Source organism: Colobus angolensis, unplaced genomic scaffold, assembly GCF_000951035.1.
Source record: "Colobus angolensis palliatus isolate OR3802 unplaced genomic scaffold, Cang.pa_1.0 Scaffold166, whole genome shotgun sequence".
NCBI lineage: Eukaryota > Metazoa > Chordata > Mammalia > Primates > Cercopithecidae > Colobus > Colobus angolensis.
The window spans coordinates 5,395,111-5,418,852 of record NW_012114777.1 but is presented as its reverse complement, the minus strand read 5'-3'; the positions used below and the strand labels follow the sequence as shown (position 1 = coordinate 5,418,852).

At 39.5% G+C, this 23,742-nt stretch overlaps 1 protein-coding gene and 1 long non-coding RNA gene across 4 annotated transcripts in view; one reads left to right on the top strand and one right to left on the bottom strand.

The window, feature by feature from the left end:
- ST18 (suppression of tumorigenicity 18, zinc finger) overlaps positions 1-23,742 on the bottom strand; it is a 318,440-nt gene that overhangs the window by 46,942 nt on the left and 247,756 nt on the right. For all 3 annotated transcript variants that reach the window (XM_011937607.1, XM_011937608.1, XM_011937609.1), the window contains 6 exons: positions 22,304-22,438; positions 20,593-20,683; positions 19,441-19,545; positions 16,822-17,015; positions 14,341-14,552; positions 5,188-5,433 (listed from right to left, as the gene is read on the bottom strand). In XM_011937607.1, coding sequence (XP_011792997.1) covers positions 5,188-5,433; positions 14,341-14,552; positions 16,822-17,015; positions 19,441-19,545; positions 20,593-20,683; positions 22,304-22,438 — 983 coding nt within the window. The remainder of the gene's footprint in view (positions 1-5,187; positions 5,434-14,340; positions 14,553-16,821; positions 17,016-19,440; positions 19,546-20,592; positions 20,684-22,303; positions 22,439-23,742) is intronic.
- On the top strand, positions 6,274-10,323 carry LOC105508701. Its single transcript, XR_001001316.1, has 2 exons — positions 6,274-6,410; positions 9,855-10,323. It is a non-coding gene; the product is annotated as an uncharacterized LOC105508701 (long non-coding RNA).

The window sequence follows — 23,742 nt, the reverse complement described above, 5'->3', positions numbered from 1 at the left end:
CCCTAGAACTTAAAGTATAATAAAAAAAATAAATAAATAAAAAAATAAAATAAAATAAAGAGAAATGTGTGCTTGATCATAATTCCACACTAGGATGCAAAGAGAGGTGCTAGTTTAATGCTGCCTCCATGGGATCTACAGCAAAATAGATGATTAGCGCTTATCCTTTTAAAGTTTTATGCTGTAAATGGCTAAAATGAAAAAAATTCCAAATTTTAAGGCCTTAAACCTGATAATTCCACCATCCACTTTATTTAGTTCTATCTGGATTTGGCCTGAGTAGTATTTTCCACTATAATTTAAAAATGTCTTGGCTTTTTGAAAGTAGATACAAATGCTAAATCCAATATTGTCTCAACGTGGAACAGCCTTTGTTTCTCTGTTTAGATGCTGATTTTTTTTTTTTAATGAAAATGGCATAAAGTAAAAAGAGCCATTTTATTACTTATGGCAAAGTTATGAACAAAGTCCGGATATTTACAGATGATTACAAGTTTCTAGCTGTTGTTTTAGGCCTGAATCTATAATTATGGAAGGCAAGAGAATGGGGAATTTTGAAAGAAATAATCAATTATGAAAGTTTAAGTTATTATTTTACTAAATAATATAAACATAAAACTTGTAGGATATATGTTATTTATTTTGGTATAGCAATAGTGGTAATGTTTCAACAGGATAATTTTATTGCATATGACCTTTTAAATATTTTATAACTTTAACACACAGACTCATATGCATACAATTGTTTTATGAAATAACTGTCTTTTCCCCTTTTCTTTGCTCAATATTCTACCCTTAGAAACCTGCAGAGAGTATATGTATTAAAATCCAGGTGGCTGTCACTAAAATAATTAGTTTTGTTATGGAGGCATTTTATATTGAATGAATTCCTAAACGGCAGCCAGTGTAAATCAATAGCATTTGTAAAAATCTTTTCCCAAAATTTAAAGTATAATTTTGAAAATAATTTTATTTTGTGGTCGTGTAAAAGAGGATGTGGTATATATGTGTGTGTTTAGAGAGTACATGCATGCAATGAAATTCCTTTAACGTACAGATGGAAGTTTATATTGATTTCAGTAAAGACCAGGACATAATGGTAACATGAATAACAGATAATAGCATCTGGCACTCTTAACATTTTAAGCCCTGAAATCTTTGGAGAACTGACAGTTGAATGAAAGTGACAGCCCTAGTTATTTCTCAACACTTTCCTTTCGAGATATTTTGAGATTTTTCCAGAGTCAGGAATTTTTTTTAGGGGGCATCTGGACAGGCTATTTCACTGAGAGAGACAGACAATATTTTCCGAAAATTACCACCAAAATTAAGCAACTGTTGTGCATATGAACTAGATAACAATGAATTAGAAATAATCACTCAATTTCTGGTTGTGTATGTGTCTTATGTGGTGGGGGAGAGGAAAGCGGCAAAGGGAAAGATGTGGGTGGGAGCAGGGACATACCACATTCCAGTCTCCAAATGTGAACAATAGATTGTCTGGAACACACGTAGCTATTCCAGGGAAGCTCACTGGAAAGTGACAAGAAAGGACTAGTCCTGGAACTGGTTTTTGTGGTCACATCATGTGTACTTGCCTGGGTCACAGGAGTTCCAGTCCTGCACCCGCAGAAACACGTTAGACAGCTGTTGCTGCCAACACACCTTGCCACCTGCCATTTCTTCATTCTTCTCTTTTGTCTGTCCTATTAAATTTTTCTCAATATTCCCTAAGCAGTCTCCAGTTTTTGGTGATTTTTTTTTTCTTTTCCTTTTCCTCATTTACCTTTTTCTCTTTTTTTTCTTCGTTGTAGGGAATTCTAGGCCTATGACTTAATTTCATATGACCAGGAGCAACAACTTTAGCTCCCTGAGGTTCAAATTTCTCCCCTAAAAAATTTGATAATCATCCTGCTTTTCAAGATTGTTGGGATAATGAGATATTGTGTATAAAGGTTCCTTATCTTTATTTTATTGTACATGGTATCCCTCTGATAGCTTCTCAATGAGCACATTTAATACAATTTAATTTTTCAAAATAATACCTACCAAACATTACATTTTTCATTTTCAAGATTCAGAACAGGATGTGAAAAGTACTGTTAGTAGGTTACCTTGGCACAGATGAGGGAACAGAGAACAAGGGTGAGAAACCGTATTAGGAGTTAGAGTGATTCAGAAGTACTTTTATGTGTGTGTCTCCACCAGCCTTAGTGTCCCCAAGCAATGAATCACCCTGTTCAGATAGCTGGGACAATAAGCATTTAGCTTAGACAAATATTCTGTCAGCTCAAACCTAGGGCAAGCACATTGAGTCCAAGAGCTCACTTAGCATCTCCAAAGTCCTCTCTGACACTCTTAGTGACACTGAATTCCCACATAGTTTCTAAATTCCAGATGTCACAATACTTAGGTTGAAAACTGTAGCAGTCCAAGCCTGTGTTGTCAGACCTGGAGTAAGTAAGCCATTCTGTAAAGAGCATAAATCCACTCTAAAGAATCCCATTTTGTATGTATGAATTTGCTGGGAAATGAAGCACTGTCCCAGATATATATGCATGAGATAAAAACATACTCAAGTTGAATCTATAAAGCTACAAAGATAAATCCAAATGATTTTTTGAAATTAAGCAAAAGCAGGATTAAAAAGTAATGTAAAATATTTCTTACGAAATCTCATTTTCTGGCATTCTGGGTGATAAGAACTGTGGCTAAGGAGGTGATAGGAACGGGTCTCTGAGAACATGAAGAGTGCAATGTTGACATCGTTGCTGAGGGCACAAAAGTATAATCAGTGTCAAACAATGCAAGACACCCTAGATGAAGATGAGAACCTACTTGAGGCAAATGTGTTTTGTTACTACCCAGGATTGGATGCTTATGCCTGACACTTTCTGGTGAATGCATTCGCCATAATCACAAGGATGAATGCAGAAAGCCCAAATGCCACTCTGCACATGGCACTGAGATACTCCCAGAAATGAGAACATGTTGGGATTTTGAACCTGCATGAAGCAGTTATACTTAACTCACGAGACACCGTCCTTCCTGTAACGTAAGGACTTCTACTGGACCCACATCCACACATCCTGGGCCAAGGGTCAGGTTTCCCTTTAGGGCTGTAGATGCAATGTGCCATGATCTGAGCAAGAGTAGCCTGGCTGGAGATGAAGCAGTTATGTGAGTTGAAGGGCATTCCCATACCCGAAGCTAACTCTGTGTCAACAATTTTGATCTCATCACAATTGTGCCTCTTAACCTCCCCACTTCCTAGCTTACTGCTTACTTCCATTTCAGACAAGATGTGCAGGATACTCGAGGGATGTGAACACTGACAGACTTTGAGATGATACACATAGTCAGAATTAGGTGTAACCTCTGTTCTTTGGCACAAGTCTGAGGTGGCACAGTGGTTGGCGGAAAGATGCACACTTGCCAGTTTGTGGTCGTCATTTAAGGCAAATGAGCTTCTTATACTTTGCATGCATCAGTTTCATGTTCGTTATAGTCAAACATGTATTATTTTAATAAATGATTCTTCTAAAATAGTACTATGACAGATTAATTAAGGACATCCTTGGATGCTTTGGGTGAATTTTGAAAAGCCAAGCAGAATAAAATGACTAAGGCCAGTATGAGAGAATCGAATCAAAAGCTGCAGTGTGTGAATCCCCTCATCCTTTCATGTGATGGCTTGAGTGGTGGAGACACACAGGCTGCCTCAGATGCTGAGGGCATCTTCCAGGGGTCCACACCCAGCCACCTGACGCAGTTAGCCATTCCTCCCTCTCCACATTGTGCGCCTGTGCATGCTACTCTGTTTATCAGTATATTTGGTTACAGATCAGTCTTCTGAGCCAACGCATGACTGTGGCACACAGGCATGGTGGAAGCGTGTCCTGTTCATTGCTGTATCTCCAGGTCCCATGCCACTGACTGGACTTGGAGATGTTGGCAAAACTGTGCTGAAGGAAAGAAGGAAGAAAGACAGAATGGAAGGAAGGGAGGGAGGAAGGGAGGGAGGGGAGGAGGGGAGAGGAAGAGAGGGGAAGGGAAGGAAGGGGAAGGGGAAGGGGAAGAGGAGGGGAAGGGAGGGCAGGAGGGGAGAGGAAGAGAGGGAAAGGGAAGGAAGGGGAAGGGGAAGAGGAGGGGAAGGGAGGGGAGGTGAGGGAAGGGAAGGGAAGGGAAGGGAAAAGGGAAGGGAAGGGAAAGGGGAAGGAAAAACAGCCCAATCCTGTGATCAAAACTGTGTATGTTGACTTATACTCTGAGATGTTAAACATGTGCAAAAATCAAATTAGATCTCACCACCCAAAGTCTCTAAACTTCAAAAAGCTGTAAAAGGCGCTGACACTTCTGCAGAGAATGGCTATTTCAGTTCTTTACACATATCAACTGGCAAGCCCATCAACAACTTCCCTGACAAACAGCTAAATAGGATTACTTACTGTAATAATTAAGGTCATATCTGCAATTACATAGAGTTTAAACAATTGAGAGTTCTGACTATCAGTTCTTTTGAATGACACTGAGTAGTCCATGGCTAATCAGGCCTAGTCAGGTGGCTCAAGCCATAAGGCAAAGGTTAGATGGATTACTGCACCATCGCACCATCTGGCTTTTGGGGCCAAAACCACCTCCGAGATAATCAAATACACAAATAGGTCTCCTTGACTTCAAGATTAATTTGATTTAGACATCCAACATTTCGATCCAATGCCTCAAACAATGAATCTATACATAGGTATGCTAACACAGTTCCTTCACAAAACCATGGAAAGAAATCTGACATGACTCAAAGGTTCTTACTTGACTCTGATTTGATTTCGTCTTCAACCCTCTGGTTCAGAGAGAATTAGTAAGCTAGCATTTCAATGTTGAGCAATACATTGCCCCTTACAGCTGTTATATGAAGGAATAGATAATATAATCTCTTGTGCAGGGCACAAAATTTCAGCCTTAATAGGAATAAAATTCACTATAGTGACATTATTTGAGGCAAGTGATAATGAAAGTTGGATTTGTTAATGAATTTCCTCTGGCATTAAAAATCATCACTTTATCAAAATCTAAAGCGAGTTACAAAATTAAATATCATCTAAACTGGAAGGTGAAATATAATTTACGAGGGTGATACCCTGCAATCATGCTGTCTTCAACTTATTGATTGACATATGGAAACAATACCTCTTTCTCCTCCTCTGTCTTCCCGTGAGTTTTGCTATAGTTGATAGGAGTGTCCCAGCCCTCTTGGTCACAAAGAGCCTGATAGAATGCTGCATTGACCAGAATGCTGCTTGTTTTGAATGGGGAAGAGGAAGGAGTTGGAATAGAAGTGTTAGAGGAAGTTAGGGGCGCAGCCTTGTCCAGGATTCGATTTTTTTTCATGCTTAAGTCCAATGTGCCATTTTCATCCACTTCTATTTCGGCTCCCTGGTATACAACAGGAAACAGAAAAACATTTAAGCAGTTTGCAGTTACAGCCTAGCCATGTGGGGCTTTTAAGGGATCATTTTAAATGTAAGCTTTTATGTAAGTATATCTGCTTTTAAATCTAGCTTTCTGATTTGCTTTGGGTAATGTTCAATTCTTAGGCAGACTTTAAGAACAGCCCCATTAGTGAGCTTTGTGTTTCTGGGTTTAAACAAAGTAAGCTAATGTTAATAAGATGCTCCAAATACTAAATGTATTGGCTAAAATGGTTTTATGAAAAAAAAATATATATATATATATACACATACACACATACACACACATTTACAAGTTTAGATTTACATCTTCTTTTTTAGTTTACAGAGTTATCACTCCCAATTCATCATTTAAAGCATTCACATTTATGTTTATCAAAAGGCATGTATAACTTTCCAACCCTTCAAATCATAATATTAATCTCACATGAGAAATAAGCAAAAATAACCCGCTGGAAGAGAATTTTTATTGGAATATTAAACTAATATAAAAGCAACATTTTACCCTAGGCTATTTGAGCCGTAAATGCTTTGCTTAATTGTGAGGGGCAGGGAGAGGGAGGCAGACAGTGCAAACCACGCTTCACCCCGGTGGTGATAGAGGGCGTGCTTTGGGTAGCAGCTGACAGCCTGACTGAAGTTGAAGCCCTATAGCGAAAACTTCAGAATACTATAAAAGGGCTTATTTTCTCCACATTTTGTGTGAGACTTAAAACTAAATTCACTGCACAATATTTCTTCTTGAGATACCTTCTACCTTTTGCCATGTGTTATTTCTTCGTTTTGTTTTTCTGTGTCAGGAGGAACAGTACCCCTTTCTGTATTTGGTTCAAGCTCCAGCAAACTGCTCACGTGCCTCGTATGTTCTGCAAGATTCACACACTGGGACGGCTCATGTGGTGTCATGAATTGTGAACATTACTATGCAGTCATTCTCCGAAGGTAGGAGGAAGGTGCCTGTCATTTTTCTAAATGGGTCAAATAACACCTTTCTGGTATTTTCTCCATCTTCCATCAATTTAAAATTAACTTCCTGATAATTTGGCTACTCTCTTTTTTTCTTTTGGCTGGCCACTCTTCTTTGAATATTTAGCAAGATTCTTAACTCTTGTGGTAACCAGATACTTCCCAGGGGATTTGTTTTAACTCTTCCCTTTAAACAACCCTCACTCCCAGCCCCCAAACAGGCACCACCAGTCTGTGTCAGCTGGGCTTGCTGCTTGTGCCTGACTTAGAAAATAAAAGCCCTTCTTTTATTTGCTTGTTTTACCTGCAAAGTTCGTATTTTCAATCTCTCAGCCTACGAGATAGATATGCTTTACTACATCTGTGGGAGGTAAATACACTTCTAATATGTTGTAGTAAGATGCTTTGGCCGTATCTTTCTGTCCCTTTTTAGTAAATAGTTTAATCTCTCGTGATAGTTTTAAGCCCCGAATTTGGCAGTACAGCTTATCCGGGATAATAACTTAGTAACCACAACATCTTATGCCATCTGTATAATATCAAATACATTTTTATACCAGCATTAATAAACCTTAGTTACAAAAATCCAAGATATTAACCATATCAGTGCCACGTGTGCTCTCTCTCCACGATCTCACAATGTATTCTGCCAGGAGCGCATCAAAACAATTTTTGGCTTCATAGCTGACATGTAAATAGCAATGAAACAGAGCTATAGTAATCAAGTTTAATGGCCAACGTAAAGTAAAATGCTAAATATTGTAGTTGCTGACATTTTTCATAAAAAAATTAAAATAAAAAACTTGGGTTAAGACTGCACAACCAACATTCACATAAAATTCCAGACCTCTGTGACAGATGGCTTAGGAAAAAGAAGCCATGTGACTGGGCTGCAGAGTTTTATAGTGCAAAACCCATAAATAGTGCAGATTCGATTTCTCTGAAAAATATCAACTCTTCCAAGACAAGACTAATATATATTTTAGTTTTTACAGACAAAAATTCTAAATAGTCCATTAAGACAATGATAGATTCTAGGAGTTGTTACGATTACACATTTCGAGTCAGTCGCTCCTAATGTTTAAAAGAGGCACTTTCCTACATCCTGCGCCCAGCCTGCTGCTCTGAGCACCTGACTTCACTGGGAGAGAGCGGGCAGCTCGCTGGGGAGCAGGGTACAGATGGGCTTTAAGTGAGCGCACAGATGCCTTCAACAATTACACGCAGTACCAGAGAAGGGTCCCTTTCTGCCCATAGATGGGCGATCACACGTTTACAGCATGGGCTTTTATTCAGAGCAGTATCAATGGGCATCACTTCTCTCTGTGCTTGAAACTCCAAATGGCAGCACAAAAGGGAGGGAGGGGCTGGGGGAGCTGTAGCAGATATGCATCCCCCACCCCCTCAAACTTCTAATATTCTGATTTCTTCAAGTGTTGTTCTGGATCCTTATTTTAAGTATTTAAATTTAAAGTTCTCTTGGGGGTAGGTATAGGATTACTGCTATTCACGCTCTTTCCGACTGAGAGGGGATATCCCAGGCCATCGATTCCAGCCACTTTTGAGCTACTGATGCTACTATCTACGTTTTATTTATTCATTAAGTTATTGAGAAAGCACTTCACATTTTTAAGACACTATATTCTAGGGAAAATAAAATTGGAAAATAGGTTGCTTCTGCCTTCAAGAAACTTGTTTTTTATGCATATAGATTTTTAGTGAAGGTAATTTTATAAATTTAATGTAAATTATAATTAAACTGAAGGTTGAACTAATTACTCATTGTAATCCTTACCTTTACTACAAAATAAGAAGTGACCTAGATAGCCATTAACAGAGAAATACTTAATGAAAATATGCTACCCCTATTTAATGGCATATTATGTGGTCAGGAAAGTGATAATTATGAACACTGTTTCTACATGGAAAATAGTTGTATCACTGACAGCAGAGAACAATGTGGCATTCCTACTATATTTACAACTGGGGAAAAAAGAGAGAAATGTGTTTTCTGAAAAAGAACCAAAAGGAAAACACAAAAATGATTGTAGGTCTTTGTATATAGAAGGTAGGCTTGTGGCTATTTTCTTCTACTATTTTTCAGGCAAATGATAACATTATATTGTTTCAGCAACTTTAAGTGATCACACATTCAAAGTTTGTGACAAAGTAAAGATAAAATTGGAATTTTAACTTAAATGTTATCTTGTGAAAATTATTAATTTTCCAAACATTGATAAAACAAGAAAGCACTGTTTTCCGGACTTGGCAAGCTGTCTTCTGAATACAGGATGGGTCACCTGCCATCTTTTCCCTGTTGACTTGGCTGAGAGGAAGTGCAAAACTAAGTGTCCTTCTGATTAGGTTTCTGCCATAATTAGCTCCTGGCTTTCATCTAGCAGCTGATGTTTTTTATTCTTGCTTCAAGGTTTTTTGTTTTGGGGGTATCTTTTCCATACTGAAAGCTATGTTAAATATGTTTCCAAAGTAAGCAGGGTGTTAACAGTAAACAGATGAAATGCAAATATCTTATTCTTACTAAATGGTAATTATTAAAGCTGTTTAGATTATAAATTTGTGAAATATACTCAATATAAATAGAGGAGAAATGATCGGACGAGAAATAACTAATATAAGGTATAAAATTTAAGTGAAATTTGAAACAGCTTCCCCAAGATCTTTGGGACTTGGAATCATGGTTCACACTGGTTGGCCAGCAGCTTAGCTGCTCTAAGATCTTAAGAAGAGAAGTTAGACAGGCATTAGTTAAAATTTCTGTTCCAACAATTATGGTTGTGCCACTCAGAGAAAGTAATTTAGTATCTCTGTACTACTGTTTTTTTCATCTGCAAAATGGGATAATAATATCTGCTTTACAGAAATTCTAGGGGATTAAAAGGGATTAATGTGAGCCACATGCTTACTTACAGTACCTGGCACATAATACGTCTTGCATAAATGACAGCTGATAATCATAATAATTTGACCGAGTTTGTTTTTTCAGCTTTTACTTTAGATTCAGGGGTTTGGACGAGGTTTCTGAATGCCAAATGAGACATGTCCTTAGGCTACTATGCTCAGGGCTAAAAAGCCAATTATTAAATAGCCGGTTTCCTTGCACCTGTATCAACCAGTGCCTTGTGATCCCTGACCCAAGACCCTCATAACATTTCACTCAGAATGTGTGGCAAATCTGCCCCACTCTTAAAGTTACCAGAAAAGGCGGCATCAGGGTTCTCACCGCCCAGAGGGCCGCCAGACTTCCTGATACCAGGCGGCAAGAATGGCGATGCCACATCATGTTATTTCTAGGCCTTGTTCAAGCACAAAACAGACTTTGAACTTTAAACATTTCAAGCAAGTGTCAATTTTTTGTTTTCTTTTAAGGCACACTCTGCATATGCCATTTTGTCTAAACAGGTGGGGAAAACACCAAAACAAACAACAGAATGCCTGGCAAGCAGCAGTGATGAGGATAAAGATAGACTGCAGGGCCTGTTCCTACCTCTGGTGATCATGGTGGGAGGAAGGAAGAAAAAGGGGGTGCATCTGCCTGAGGCCTGTACCAGAGGAAGATGCTCAGGAGGCCCAGTAGACCCAGGACTCTCTCCCACCTGTGGCCCTGTGGCAAGACCAAAGGGGAGCTCTTTGGAGCTGTGGCCCCTTTGTGTCTTCCAAATCATATTAATTCCAAATTAAAATGAAGGACACTATATGCATCTTACAACCAAGTTCTAGAATCAGGCTGGGTACAGTGGTTCATGCCTGTAATCCTAGAATTTTGGGAGGCTGAGGCAGGAGAATCTCACTTGAGCCCAGAAGTTGAAAGTTGCAGTGAGCTGTGATCACACCACTGCACTCCAGCTTAGGTGACAGAGCAGATCTTCTCTCAAAACAAAAACAAAAAAAAAGAAAGAAAGAAAAAATGTTTTAGGATAAAAATAAAGTTGATATTGTGGCCCACGCTTGTAATACCAGCACTTTGGGAGGCTGAGACAGGCAGATCACCTGAGGTCAGGAGTTCAAGACCAGCCTGGCCAACATGGTGAAACCCTGTCTGTACTAAAAATACAAAAATTAGCCAGGTGTGGTGGCGCAAGCTGGTAGTCCTGGCTACTTGGGAGGCTGAGGCAGGAGAATTGCTTGAACTCGGGAAGCAGAGGTTGCAGTGAGTGAAGATTGCACCAATGCACTCCAGCCTGGGCGACAGAGTGAGACTCTGTCTCAAAAAAATAATAATAAAAGAAAATTTTAAAAAATTAAGTAAATAAAGCTAATACTTCAGACAAATTTACCTTTAACCATTATGTCATCCACTAGGCATTGATAGTGTTAATTGTTTTCTCCTGATTTAATTCCTCAAAGAGATACTTAAAACATATGTAGGCAATATTGGTGGTACAAATATGTTATATATATACTGGATTGTATTTTAACAAATAAATAATTCCTTTGAAAATCTGCCTTCGGGACATAATGGGCTCTGGTTTGGGCAGTAATTGGCAATGTCACAGCACTGGTGCCTTCAGACTGGAGCGTGATGGGAGCCTACACTTGAGGGATGCTGGTTGAGTGAATGGATGACCATGTGAACAGCAGCATAAGCCCTCTGTGTTGGGAAGAGGTGGATCAGTGACATGTTCCAGTTTGGGGAGCCAAGAGACTTTGCAAGGAGGAGAACATTTTGGAATGTCCATATCATCCTTCATTATATTTTTAAAGTGTGTAGGAAATCAAAGTTTTTTTGCCCCTCTGAAAACGTCTGCTCCTATCATCTTCTATAAGAGTAGTGATTTTACAAAGCACCAATTCAGATTGCCCATTAAGCTTGGAGTCCGTTGTAAGATTGCGTACAGCCAGTTAATCTGTATTAGCCCCAACATGTGTGCATGAAGGCAATTTCAAAGTTAGTGTTCTTTGGCTTGATGTCAAAAAGGTTGTGCCCATGGGTGACAGTAAGATCTGTAATTCATGCTCCTATGGGATGCTTTATGCAAATGAGAGATGCTCATTGTGTAAAAGAAAGAACTGGATGCAAATAGAGGGGAACTAAGAAATCAGCCCTCAACCAAGTTCTGGTCAAATTCCCTGCAAAGCCACCATGCCTTTCCTGGATGAAAGGAAGCTCGCCTCTTCAAGCTTAGCTATCTACCCAGAAGGCAGGGACAGCTCCCAGAGGGTCACTTCTTTTCTCCTGCTTCATTGGTAAGCTCCTCAAGAGCAAAGTCTATGACTGACCCTAACCTGTGGCCGGGACTGTCCAGCACTTAGAGACCTTTGGTTGGTTCAGCTATGAGTCCACCTACCAGGATGTCTTGCTAATATTTCCAAAGTGCTCCGCTGAAGCTGTATATTTCAAGACCCTTATTTCTACACATTAAACTCAAGAGATCTATGGATCTGAGCTATGAAAAATAAGCATACTAGTAGCCTACCATCATGGAAGAATCAAATAATAGGGGAGAGAGAATCAGGCTAGTATTTAATATGGAGGCAAAGTCTGCCTCTGCTTATTCCTACATTAAGTAAAAGGCAGAACTGACAACAGAAAAGGCCCACATCAGGCATGGTTTCATCAGAGGCTGAGTTTCAGGGTGAATTACCTTGGCTTTCTCTCACTTTTGCTAAAATAATTATCTTTTGTTAATTCAGGAATATATGAGATTCTCTTCAACATTAAGAAAATAAGATCCAACCAGGACGGAATTCTAGAAATTGTTACAGTTGTATGCAAATGTGTGCACGCGCGTGTGTGCACGTGTGCGTGTGTGTGTGTGTATGCATGCACTGGCAGAAGGATTCTGCACAAAGTGACCATCTAGGTCACCATATTTATCCCATTTTAGCAACTACTATGCAAAGGAGACAATTTTCATGGGAAAATGGTTTTTAGAACTCCCAGCATAACAAACTCCTTTGGGAAGTCAATCTGTGTGCTCTCTGTCTCTTCCACCCTCATCACCACATCTATTGTTTGGCTTCTGCAGTTAAGACTTGGTTGGCACTGAAAGGCTGAGGCATGCGGTGAGCTCCTGTCACCTGGGCATGCAGGATGAGCTCTGTGGAGCAGCCTGGCACCAAGCTCTCCCGCCAGGAGCCCGAGAACACACACTGAAAATCGACTATTTGGTTTTTTGAAATGTGTCCATTTACCAATTGCTTTTCTAACCAAAAATATGTTTTTAAAAGAGAACATATATTGATAAGGGAAAACACCCTGTAATTTTAGTCATCTTTGATATGTTGCTTGGTGTTATTGTCATAGAAGACAGAGAATCTAAAGGTGAGAGGCAGAATTCTGAGGAACAGTAACACATCTATAGGCACAGATGGACAGTATTCATTCTAGAACCACTTACCCAAGTAATTTCAGTAACATCAATAATTATAATATTGGTTCCTATATTCTCATAGGACAGCCTGAACAACCAAATGATAAGGCACTAAGAAGGAAGCTATTTTAGTATTTCTCCAAGTAGATAGCTACTAGAATATATATACCTTTTAAAAGGAGAAATTCATTCAGATTTTAAAAAATGAATTCAAAATAAAGTTGCATTAAAAAATTCCTTAAATCACCTAGGTAAATAATTTGTGACTAGGAATCTTTTGAATTGGATGGCCTGGTATACATATGTATATCTTTTTTATTTTTAGAGGATGTACTTCTCTTTGTTTAAGAACCTCATTTGTTTAAAAATTGTTTTTGAGTGGTTTTTGGCCACCAACTCTTCCTGGGGTTTACTTGGCTCAGTTTTGTCCAGAAGCTAATTCTGATTCTTCTGTCAAATGCTCGGTGGCACCGTGTTACCTGCTCTCCTGTAGGCCTGGCACAGCACAGGCAGCAGCTGACCATGCTGGGGACCCGCACACTTAAAGGGGAAAAGAGAAGCCATGGTCTTCAAGTGCTCAGGTTTCAGGGTTGGCATTTAACTCAGAAAATCTTCCACATAAAGCAGGGTAACATTTCTTCTCAAGTGGATCTGGGTAACTTATTTCCGTGGCTTCAGCCATCTAGGTAGGGAAATCATTTCTTTGAACTGTAGCCCTTTCTGTAAATAGGAGTTTCTGCTCCAGCTGACAGCAGGGGCAAATGGCTGAGCCACTCTTACAAGCTCTGTGGGTCGCTGTGACTGTGGCATCAGAAGCCCTTCACTGTCAAAGGGCATGAAGGATCTTTGTTTTTTTGTTTTCATCAAGTTACTTCTCAATATCAATTGGGAAGGAAAGGAGAGGGTATTGGAGAAATGTGATTAATTTCATGGGCTTCAGAAATGTGGTGTTTTTCAAACTTCACAGAATGTGATTTTGTATTTGAATGCCCTGAGTTCTCAACTGTCCCTGAATTATCTCCTGTTGATTTAATGTATCCAGGTTCTACAACATGTCCCTGGAGAATACTGTGGTGACTTAGACTATCTTATGTTACACAATAGTAACATGTGCAATGATAAAATTTCATGGGTCAATTTTGCAAATGTTTTACAAGTCACCGTTTGGTCACACATTTCTTACCATCTTTGATTTGCAGACACTGGAAAGCTTCCATTGTTGAGATTTATTTTAATAGCAACTCTCTTTTCTTGTGTGCCAAATTCCCCATAGCAAAAATAGCTTTGAAATGTGTAAATTCTCCCCAACCCGTCTCTGTAACTCATTTCTCCCCAAACTTTGGTACCCCAACTTCAAGAGGAGCCACTAGCAAGATGTGCACACTTTCATCCTTCTTTGACCCCACCAAACTCATCCCTGCCTGCGTTCCTCTGAGCCTCTTCCTGAGACAGGGAGGGGATCGCTTCAGAGGTAGGGGAGCAGAGTGGTAGTGAATGTGGTTAGGAACATGAAAGGCAGTTTATTCTCACGGTTCAGTCGCTGGCCCACCCTCTAGGCTCTTGGACTGGCCTACCTTGGCATGCAGACTCTGTGGCTTGTTGGAGAGGATGTCTGTGGCTTCCCTGCAGCGGGTGGAAAGGTTCAGGATGGCAGCAGCTGCTGCTATGTGGGTGTCTTCACTACATTGACCGTAGCTATAAGAGCTGGCATGGCCAGGGCTCTGGGTGTGGGCGCCTGCGCTAGGCAGTCGATTAGGAAATTTCACTGGATTTGAAAAATGCTTTGCTGTTGAAGAGAGATTTGATTAGCAATTGCATGTACGTGGTTTTAGTCATTAAGCAGATTTGTTTTTTTAAAAGATGTAACTTCTTGCATTAAAATATGTGAAGAATAAATCAAAACACGATCCATTATCCATGGGAACATTAAATGAAGGTTATCCAGACCTGTTTTCACAGAGATTCACAGAACAAATGACGTAATTGCGTGGAGAGAAAGCCTATTCTCTTAATATTTTTGTATTTACACTTCTTATGACAAAAACTCCATAACTAATGTTATGGGGCAGGTGCACTGGCAACATTTGTGACAAAAATTGTAGATAGAAAAACATACTAGCAAAACCCACTAGGGACTACAGAGAGTTTAAGGCATGCCCACTGGAAAACTGCATATATGTGAGGACCAGTGATTCCAGTGCGGAAAAAAAATGTGTCCTTTCAATATTTGTTTTCACAATAACAATTTCTACTTAGACATGGAATTATATTTTTATTATTTGATATGCAGGCTTGTTTTGTCCTAAAACCAGTAGAAGTTGTTCTTCATCCAACTAGATGGAACTAAATAGATGGTGGAGTCTTTAATCAGCTGGCATTTTGCATATTTAGGGAGAGAGAGATAAATAAAGGGCAGGGAGGAAATGTTCTCAAGGTGAACAGAAAGGCAATTTAGGTATCAAGGCTGAGTTTCCATTTTATGTTTCTGTTGTGGGTACCAAAGCGTTACTGAGAGATAGAATTAAACATATTTCTCTTCATTCTTGAGTATTTGTAAACATCACTCAAGGTTACAGGAGAAATACTCAAGATTTAATGTGAGTTAATATAAAAGCATTTAGCTTTTTATTTTATATTAATTTTTTTATTTTAAATATTTGATTCTTACTTTTCATAAAACAAAACTTAAAACACTGGCAAATGTTATATTTCTATAATTAGAAGAATATGAAAATGTCACTGAATGTTTTGCACTTTAAAAATCAATATCCATACTATATGAGTGCATTGAATGCTCTTAGTAACTAGCCTTGCCAGAATTAAACATATATGTGTGTGTGTATACTGCGTGTATATATAATAAAATTGTATATTTTATGTGTATAGGCACACATAAAATTGCATGGAGAGATAGATATAAAACTATGTGTGTATAACTTTTCCCCTAAATCTAACAGGTTGTTAGTGGTTATTTATGTTAGTTGGAACGTACATTTGATAAGATTAAGTAAAATATCTTTTAGAGTGTAATGTACCTCTCCCTGATAGGCAAATTCCTTTCAAGTCTGTTTACTACTGGGTTTTACATGAAATTCTAGTTCTCTGAAAGAATTCATTAACATCATACAATGCGGTAAACATTCTGTGCTCTTAAGAGCACTCAGTTTCCGTAGCCTGGTGTATAGTTCAAAGGGATTCTATGGCTGTGCAGAATGTTGTAAAAAATTCATGGTCTAGGAGAACGCAACGTGCACATTATTTAGCTCCTTCCTTTGTGGAAGTTAAGTGACCATAATGAAGAAATCATGGCCTCTACTGGTTCCCAATATTTCCTTTCACACCTTTTCATTACAATGTTTAAGGACTCCCAACAAGTTGAAGAAATATGTAAGAAGAAAAAACACCAGGTTTTATATATTATACCATATTTGAGTTGTGGTCTTCTATATGGATGTGTTAGCATTAAAGAATATTAATGCATTTTAAGTGTTTCCATATTAATGCTTCAGTTTGTGAGTAAAGTTTCCACAGCCACACCATTCTTCTATTATAGTAAAATCCTGACTTTCAGATTGTTTCTTAGACTTCTCACCTTCCCTTCCACCTTTAGTTTGAACGCTTTTGCTGAGTTGAGTAATATTTTAAATAGCATTTCAACATTTTACCTATTAATTTCCATAATTTCAATAAAAATAAATATTACTGCATGACAACAGTCATCACGTTTTTCAATATAGTAATCCAAACTCCAGCTGACTATGAATTAAATATTTCTTTAGAATTATTGTAGTTAGATTTAACAATAGCATCATATTTGTAGAATAATTAACTCATTAACTATTCACTATATTATGTGTAACTTCAGTATAAAATCAGTAACATTAATCAACTTATTATTGTTTTCCTTATTGTATTTCACTTGAATATATTTCCTCTCCTGCCAGCTGTATGTAGTATATCATATATCTAAGTACAGCCCCCTGGCCCCTGATACACACACACACCCATACACAAGAAGCATTTTGGAGAAATGAGTATTAGAACTCAAAGCTTACATTCAGGAAATGGTGGTGTTTTTCTTCCTTGCACCGTTTGTATGAGAGGGCGTTTACCAAAAACTTGGGCATCAAAACTGGCATAATCAAATGGTACTTTTCCAAACTTCTCTTGTTCTTTTGACACTGTGGCTCTGGGAGAGGTGATGGCTTGTGACGGGAAATTGAATTCAATTTGCTTCACCAAGCTTGTCCTGGAGAGGGGGGCGTGAAGCAGTTCAAAAGAAATATAGTGAAACTACTGGTGAGCACATTAGTGTCAGAATTTACAATAGATACGTGCGTCGCTCCTGAAGGTATCCACAGACACTGAACAATACGAGAGATGGGGCCATGGCAGGACAGAGCAGCGTGCTCCGGATCCATAGGGCCAGATGGAAAGATGCTCTGGGCTGTACGTCACTACCATGATGCTGTGTACTCTGTGTTCCAGTCCTCCCATCAGCAAATTGAGAATATGCAATCCTCCATTCATCTTATGAAGATATCATGAGCAAATATTTGATGTTTGTTAACATTTTGAGTTCTTAAAGGAAAGCCATGTCAGGTGGGTGTGGTGGCTCATGCCTATAATTCCAGCCCTTTGGGAGGCCAAGGCGGGTTGATCATCTGAGCTCAGGAGTTCGAGACCAGCCTGGCCAACATGGTGAAACCCCCGTCTCTACTAAAAATGCAAAACTTAGGCAGGTGTGGTGGCACACACCTGTAATACCAGCTACTCAGGAGGCTGAGGCAGGAGAATCACTTGAACCCAGGAGGCAGAGGTTGCAGTGAGCTGAGATCATGTCACTGCACTCCACCCTGGGAGATAGAGCAAGACTCCATCTCAAAAAAAAAAAAAAGCCATGTTACCATCAGTAAATACTGGTTAAGGCACTGACTGACAAGGTGTGCACATTCTGCTTGTTAGATTTGTTCATTAGATTGGCAATGAGTAGTCACAACTGTGACCAGTGAGGAAGTGTCATTACATTCCGTTCAGAAGTGATGCTAGGGCCTGCTCAGTCCTGCAGAGCTGGCAGAAATCTGATGCCTAAGAGGGGCAGTGCAGACATGGGAGATTTGATTCCTGAATTGGGAGTTTCTTCCCGGGCTTTTCACTTTTTTTCCCTGCCTTCAGTCAGAATGTTTTTGCTGATATATGTAATACTTTAAATGGCATTTCAATATTTTATCGATTGAATTACCATCATTTCAATATGTATCAAATTTACTGTATTATAATATCTATCACATTTTCAACATAATTATCACAATCTAAGCTAAATGTGAATTATATATTCTTTTAGAATTGTTGTATTTGGATTAAACAAGGGCATCATATTTGTGTAGCACTGATTCCAGCCAAGTAAAACACGACTGATTTTCTGCTGTGGTCTAATGGTAAGAGAACATAAACAAATATACTTTCAAAATTTAGCAATATTAAAATATATATTTTTCTCCTTTTTCCACCAAAAACTGTCAAACTCATCAGAATGCTAAAGTTTTCAATGAGTTTTTTTTGGATTAGATTTTACAAAAACTTTTTAGCTGCTATATAAAAACAACTGAGCAACTAGTTGATCTTATTATTGCCTATATAACTTGGTTTAGAGCCTTAAAGCTGCATATATATTCTAATCTAAAACAATATTAATATTTTAAGAAATGAACAAAATGAAATTCAATGTTCTTTCTACATTTGCTAACTAATTTACTTGGGGAGAAACTAGAGTATACAGTCATACCAACCAAGAATCCTAGTTTAAGATTTTAAATTGCTACTTATTCAATAATTCATAATTTTCACTTGACATATGTTCTTCACACATGTGATTTAAATGCCAATTTTGACTCTTTTAATCAAATCTATAGAAGCAAAATATTAAGGGAAGCCGTATCTTGAAAACGTTGAAACGTCCAATAACTGGTTTTGTATTTCAGTGACTCAGTAACAATAGTTATCTGATCATCTAGCTTAATCCTGAAATCATTTTTCCTACAACAATGATTTTATGGCAATAAACATATAACTTCACATTAAATATCATCATATATACATACTTTATTTAGATATAAGATCTTCCAAATTTCTAGACATCACCAAGAGCCTGGGAGCTACCAGGACCAATAGGAGATATTTTATTAATAGCTGTCAATCATGGAAAGAATTTTTGTTTTAAATACATTATATGTGTTTGTGGAACTGAAGGATGAATATATAACATCACATATTTTAGAAAGGTAGGAGTGACTTTTGATGGCATTTTCTCCTGGCGGAAAGGTGAAGTCAGTGATGAAGGGATGCTCATTTGACTTGTGAGTATACTTAGTAACCCACAATTCTGATTAATGTAAGCTATGATATATTAATTCTTTTAGATTCACCCCTATTATGTTACCTTGGCAAAGAGATGACTTTCAAGTTAAACTTCTGAAGAGTTTAGTAGTTTATTTCAGCAAAGACGTCATTAACTAGACCAGTCTCTGGTCTAGTGGGGTGGGCTGCACACCCAGGTCTACTGGGGCTGAGAGGGGAGGCCGAGCCACAGGGAACTGACACAGGAAGGACCAGAGGCCCCGCTGTGCAGGAGCCTGGATGAAGAGAGCACCGAGAATATCGTTGGGGGTTCATACCTGTGGGCCTGGTCAGGACACTGCCCAGTTTGGGGAGAATCAAGCTGATTTTTATCCTGGGACATTGCCAGTTTTTCAGCTGCAGCAATTGGACAACCAGAAAGACTGTTTAAAAAAGGAAACACAGGAGGATTTGAGTTAAAATGATAATATGATTTGTTTTGGCATGTGCCTCACAGCACACTTGGCACACACTAAATGTTAAGTCATATTAATAGTTCACTTAGCACCACGCACACACTGAAAGATCCCAAAGGGTTTTGCAAACTACAGTGTCAATACTTGCTCCCAGCCCCATCTCAGAGGTGAAAGGTAGCAAACTCATTTTTAAACATAAAAGCATTATGTAAGGGATAAATCACTAAAGCTTTTGGAAACTTCTTAATATTCTAAGTGAATGTGCTCATTCCAATTGCAATGTGTCCAACTGTAGAAGTTAGCATGATAACTCTTTGACTTATCTTGGCATCTTTAGAAACATTTTAGGAACTCAGTTCTTCATCTTAGTTGAAATTCAAAGTGCAGAATGTGAAGTTTGCTGGCATAGTGCTTATAGGTCACAAAATACCTCATTGCCACATAATCGACTTGTAATATAAAATGTGAATATCAAACCATCAGCATTTTCACCCCAAATATTTATAGATACACAATACATTTGCATGTAAATGCACATATGTGTGTCTTATGCTAGTTGCAATTTCAATGAAATGATGTCTACCCTACACCTGGTTTATAGTTACAACCACTGAAGCCCTGTTGGTACCTTTTTAATGTCTATTGGACAGGATACAGGATAACCTAGAAGCAACTCTTTGCAATGTTAAAACAGTAATGGTGAGGTTCTGGAGCAAAAGACAACACATTCTATTTGTATGATTATATCAATAGGTAACCCCAGCAACTTCAAATGTAATATTTTTTCATTATCATAACTGGCTGCTAATAGACACATTTCTAAGAAAGCAAATGATGAGGTCCTTTCTTTTTGACAATGCACATGCTGAGAATATTTCTTCTCTATTTCAAGTGTCACATATTGCATAGTGATGCAGCAATTTGCATCACACATTGCTATCCGTTATTTTATTGGTGGAACATTTCTACCACATTTTTTTAAATGCAAAGTGATTGTCGTCTAATGAGAATTACCTCCTGTGGGTGTTGCGGTTGCTGTTCACATGACCCCTTCCTGTGCATCCCGGTGTGGGACACTTGAGCACATTTTCATGCATGGCAAGAACTAAGCACAAAACAACACATAAAGGAAAGAATACTTTACCATAAATACAAAGCACACTAACACATGTATCTCTCAACTTTGCATTTAAATGACTTTAGTTCCATCATCCACCATGCTCTTTCTATTCAGACACAAACAAGTGAGCATGGAAGAACTTCAGAAATTAAATCCAGCAAGCTTGATCAAGTTTTAATTTCTCTAAACTCCACGTTATGTTTACACTAGACTTCAGTGAGATGATTCTGCTGATATTTAATGTATACTGAAAAACTTGTAACCTTCCCTTCACATGAATGTGATTTTCCCCGGGGGATGGATGGAGAACACCATTTGTCATATAGTTCTTTCTATCTTTTCCCTGCAGTTTGAAGTTCTGTGTATAGTCTTCTTTATTTTCTAAGTAATATTATTTTGATTCTTTGTCCATCCACCCCCTACTCCCCACACCCCACTGCCGTTTGGTTACTGGGAGAAAAGTATGGTTGAGCAAACAGCCAGAGAACCAGTCTGAGGAACTGCTAATCTGGCAGGACAGCACTGAGCTGATTAGACTTAGTGACTTGCAAAATCTCACTGTTGAGAAGATTGATGTTGAGCACTTCCATTTTTCCAATTTGTTTTGGCCCAAAAGATGTCTCAATAAGTAGGTTCACAAAGTGAACAGGTCGATATTGTACAGTGTAGAAGGTGGCAGCCCTCTACTTCACTGCCAGTGGATAGCTCACAGCAGGGCTGAGGGTAAAGAGGGGGCCAAGGCTTGCTCCTACTCAGGGCCCTCCATTGCTGCAGGATGTCCTGAGACAACACCAAGGAGTGTGTTCCCACTGCGAGAAGAAGCCAGGAGGACAATGGTTACTGCCTTGTGATGCCTCAAGGCAGACTGGTCCTGAGCTTAAGGAATCCATGCCTCCAGGTGAAACAGAACTATGTAGTCACACAGCTTAATAACCACGACTTATTTTTATATTCTGATGATTTAACATCTGGCGCCTTGCTGACTCTGGAGGGACTGCCCCTCCCAGGCTAGCCAATTCCCAGAGAGAATGAACAACTTTCCCACAAGCACACTTTAAAAATGCAATCCAGCCTATCTGGAACCCACAGCCCAACTACCTCCTTTACTGGGCGCTCACTGTCTGGGGCACTGTTCTTCTGACCGGATCGCTCCAGAGGCAGGTACCAGACAACTAGGGACAGCCCTTACGTCCCCAAGCCTGCTGAAATCATTCAAACTGGCCAGTCCTAAGGTTGCTTACCCTGCCCCATCAGAAACCACCATAAAGACTCTGGCCCACTATCTGCACTCCCTCTACCCCTGAACTCCCTGCGCTTTCCTGTGTGGCCCTCGATGCTGTGGCCTGGCCCTTCCTTTGGGCACTGTGAAGAGCTAGCTGTCTTCCTATGGAAATTGTCTCTTGATCTGTTGGCTTTCTTGCACCTTGAATTTTCTATAAATATACTGTGTTTTAAAACCCACAGCTAGATGGAATTGGCTTCACACAGTTTAAAAAACATTGTTTCCATTCCTAATTCCAAATTGGGAGAGAAAGAGGATCATATTTTGATGATCAGGTGTGTATAAGAAGGAGGCTTCTGCTTTGAGGGACAAGCGGTACTCACTTTCCAGGGGAACCCGCACTTTGTGGGGGCACCCCGAAAGGCTGCGGTGGTGGGGGTAGAGCCCCGTCACGTGTCCTGTGCCATCACATCCAGGGATCGGGCACTTGGTCTCCCTCTTTTCAGGCCTTGGTGAATCTGTGGAGAAATTAAATTGAGAAATGCATTTGGTTATTCTTGCTTTTCTTCCCATTCAATAGAATGGCCTTGCAGGGTAACATTCTCACTTCATTCAGTTTTACTGTTATAAACATTCTTCTCACGTTGCCTTGAATAAGACCCTCAACTAAGACCTGTGGAAACAGAAAACATGTTTTCAATTTTCTTGGTTTCATAAGTAAAGGCTGACACAGGGCAAGGGAGTGTTAAAATACAGAGATGGTTTTAAGTTGTCATGTCACATATTGCAGTTAGAGCCTCATTATGAAAAATCAACCCTGTGCCAGGGGATGAACAGGCTCCCGAAAAGAAAAAAATGTGAGAAAGAATTTATTTAAATCAAAACCATTTCTTATTGAAAGTTTAGAAAAAGATGGATTCAAAATGACAAAAAACAAAGAAACCACCATATCTGAGAAAGACCTGTCTGGCCTTGGCCCTGCAGGTCCTTGGGCTTGAGGGTGGAGAGCAGAGCCTGCTCCCTGCAGAGCAGCTGGCAGAGTTAGGACAGGGCAAGGATATTGGCTTGTGTCCTGTATGTCCAGTGCTAGTGATTCACGGTCTCGAGATTCCAACACCCCCATGGGTTGCCACTTGGGATCAGCGTGCAGTGAGTACGGGGAAGAAGCTGCTGATCTCACTCTAAATGCAGAATCCGAAAACTGAGACAGCAGGAAGACTTGGAAGGGAAATGTTCTTGCAGGAGGCTTACAGAAAATAAAAGTGCAAAGAGTGCAGACCACGGAGCAGCAGTCCAGAGAGCACCCTCAGGAACACCAGTGTGGGTAGGGCCCATGGGAGCAGCCAGGCATGGCGAGGGACACCACCTGCTCATGCATTTTCTGGGAGCCTGGGGAGGGTGAGGCTCCAGACAAGCTTGGGGTTTGATTTTCTGGCACACACTTTGCCACAACTTAAAGGGTTACATAAATATATGCAATAAATGAGGACCAAACATGAATACTGGTGAGCTTAGAACTAACACAGATGAGGCCTTATTCAGAAATGTTCACATTCATGCCTGAGATGGCAGATAAAGTTGAAACAGAGATTCACTCCTAGAGCCAAATTGTCCCACTAACTTGTGCTGGGAATAACACCAACCATAGGGAGCGCCTGTCCCAGGGCACTCAGGTCACGGAGAAGAAAGAGCATGAGAAGATGCACAGGAGCCCTCAGAGAGGGGCAGTGCAGGAGGAAAGGAGGCTACTGGGGTCTGCAACATGAGGCCTCGGGAATAATGAGCACCTAGACGCTAAGAGTGAAAACAGGGGCCGGGCGCC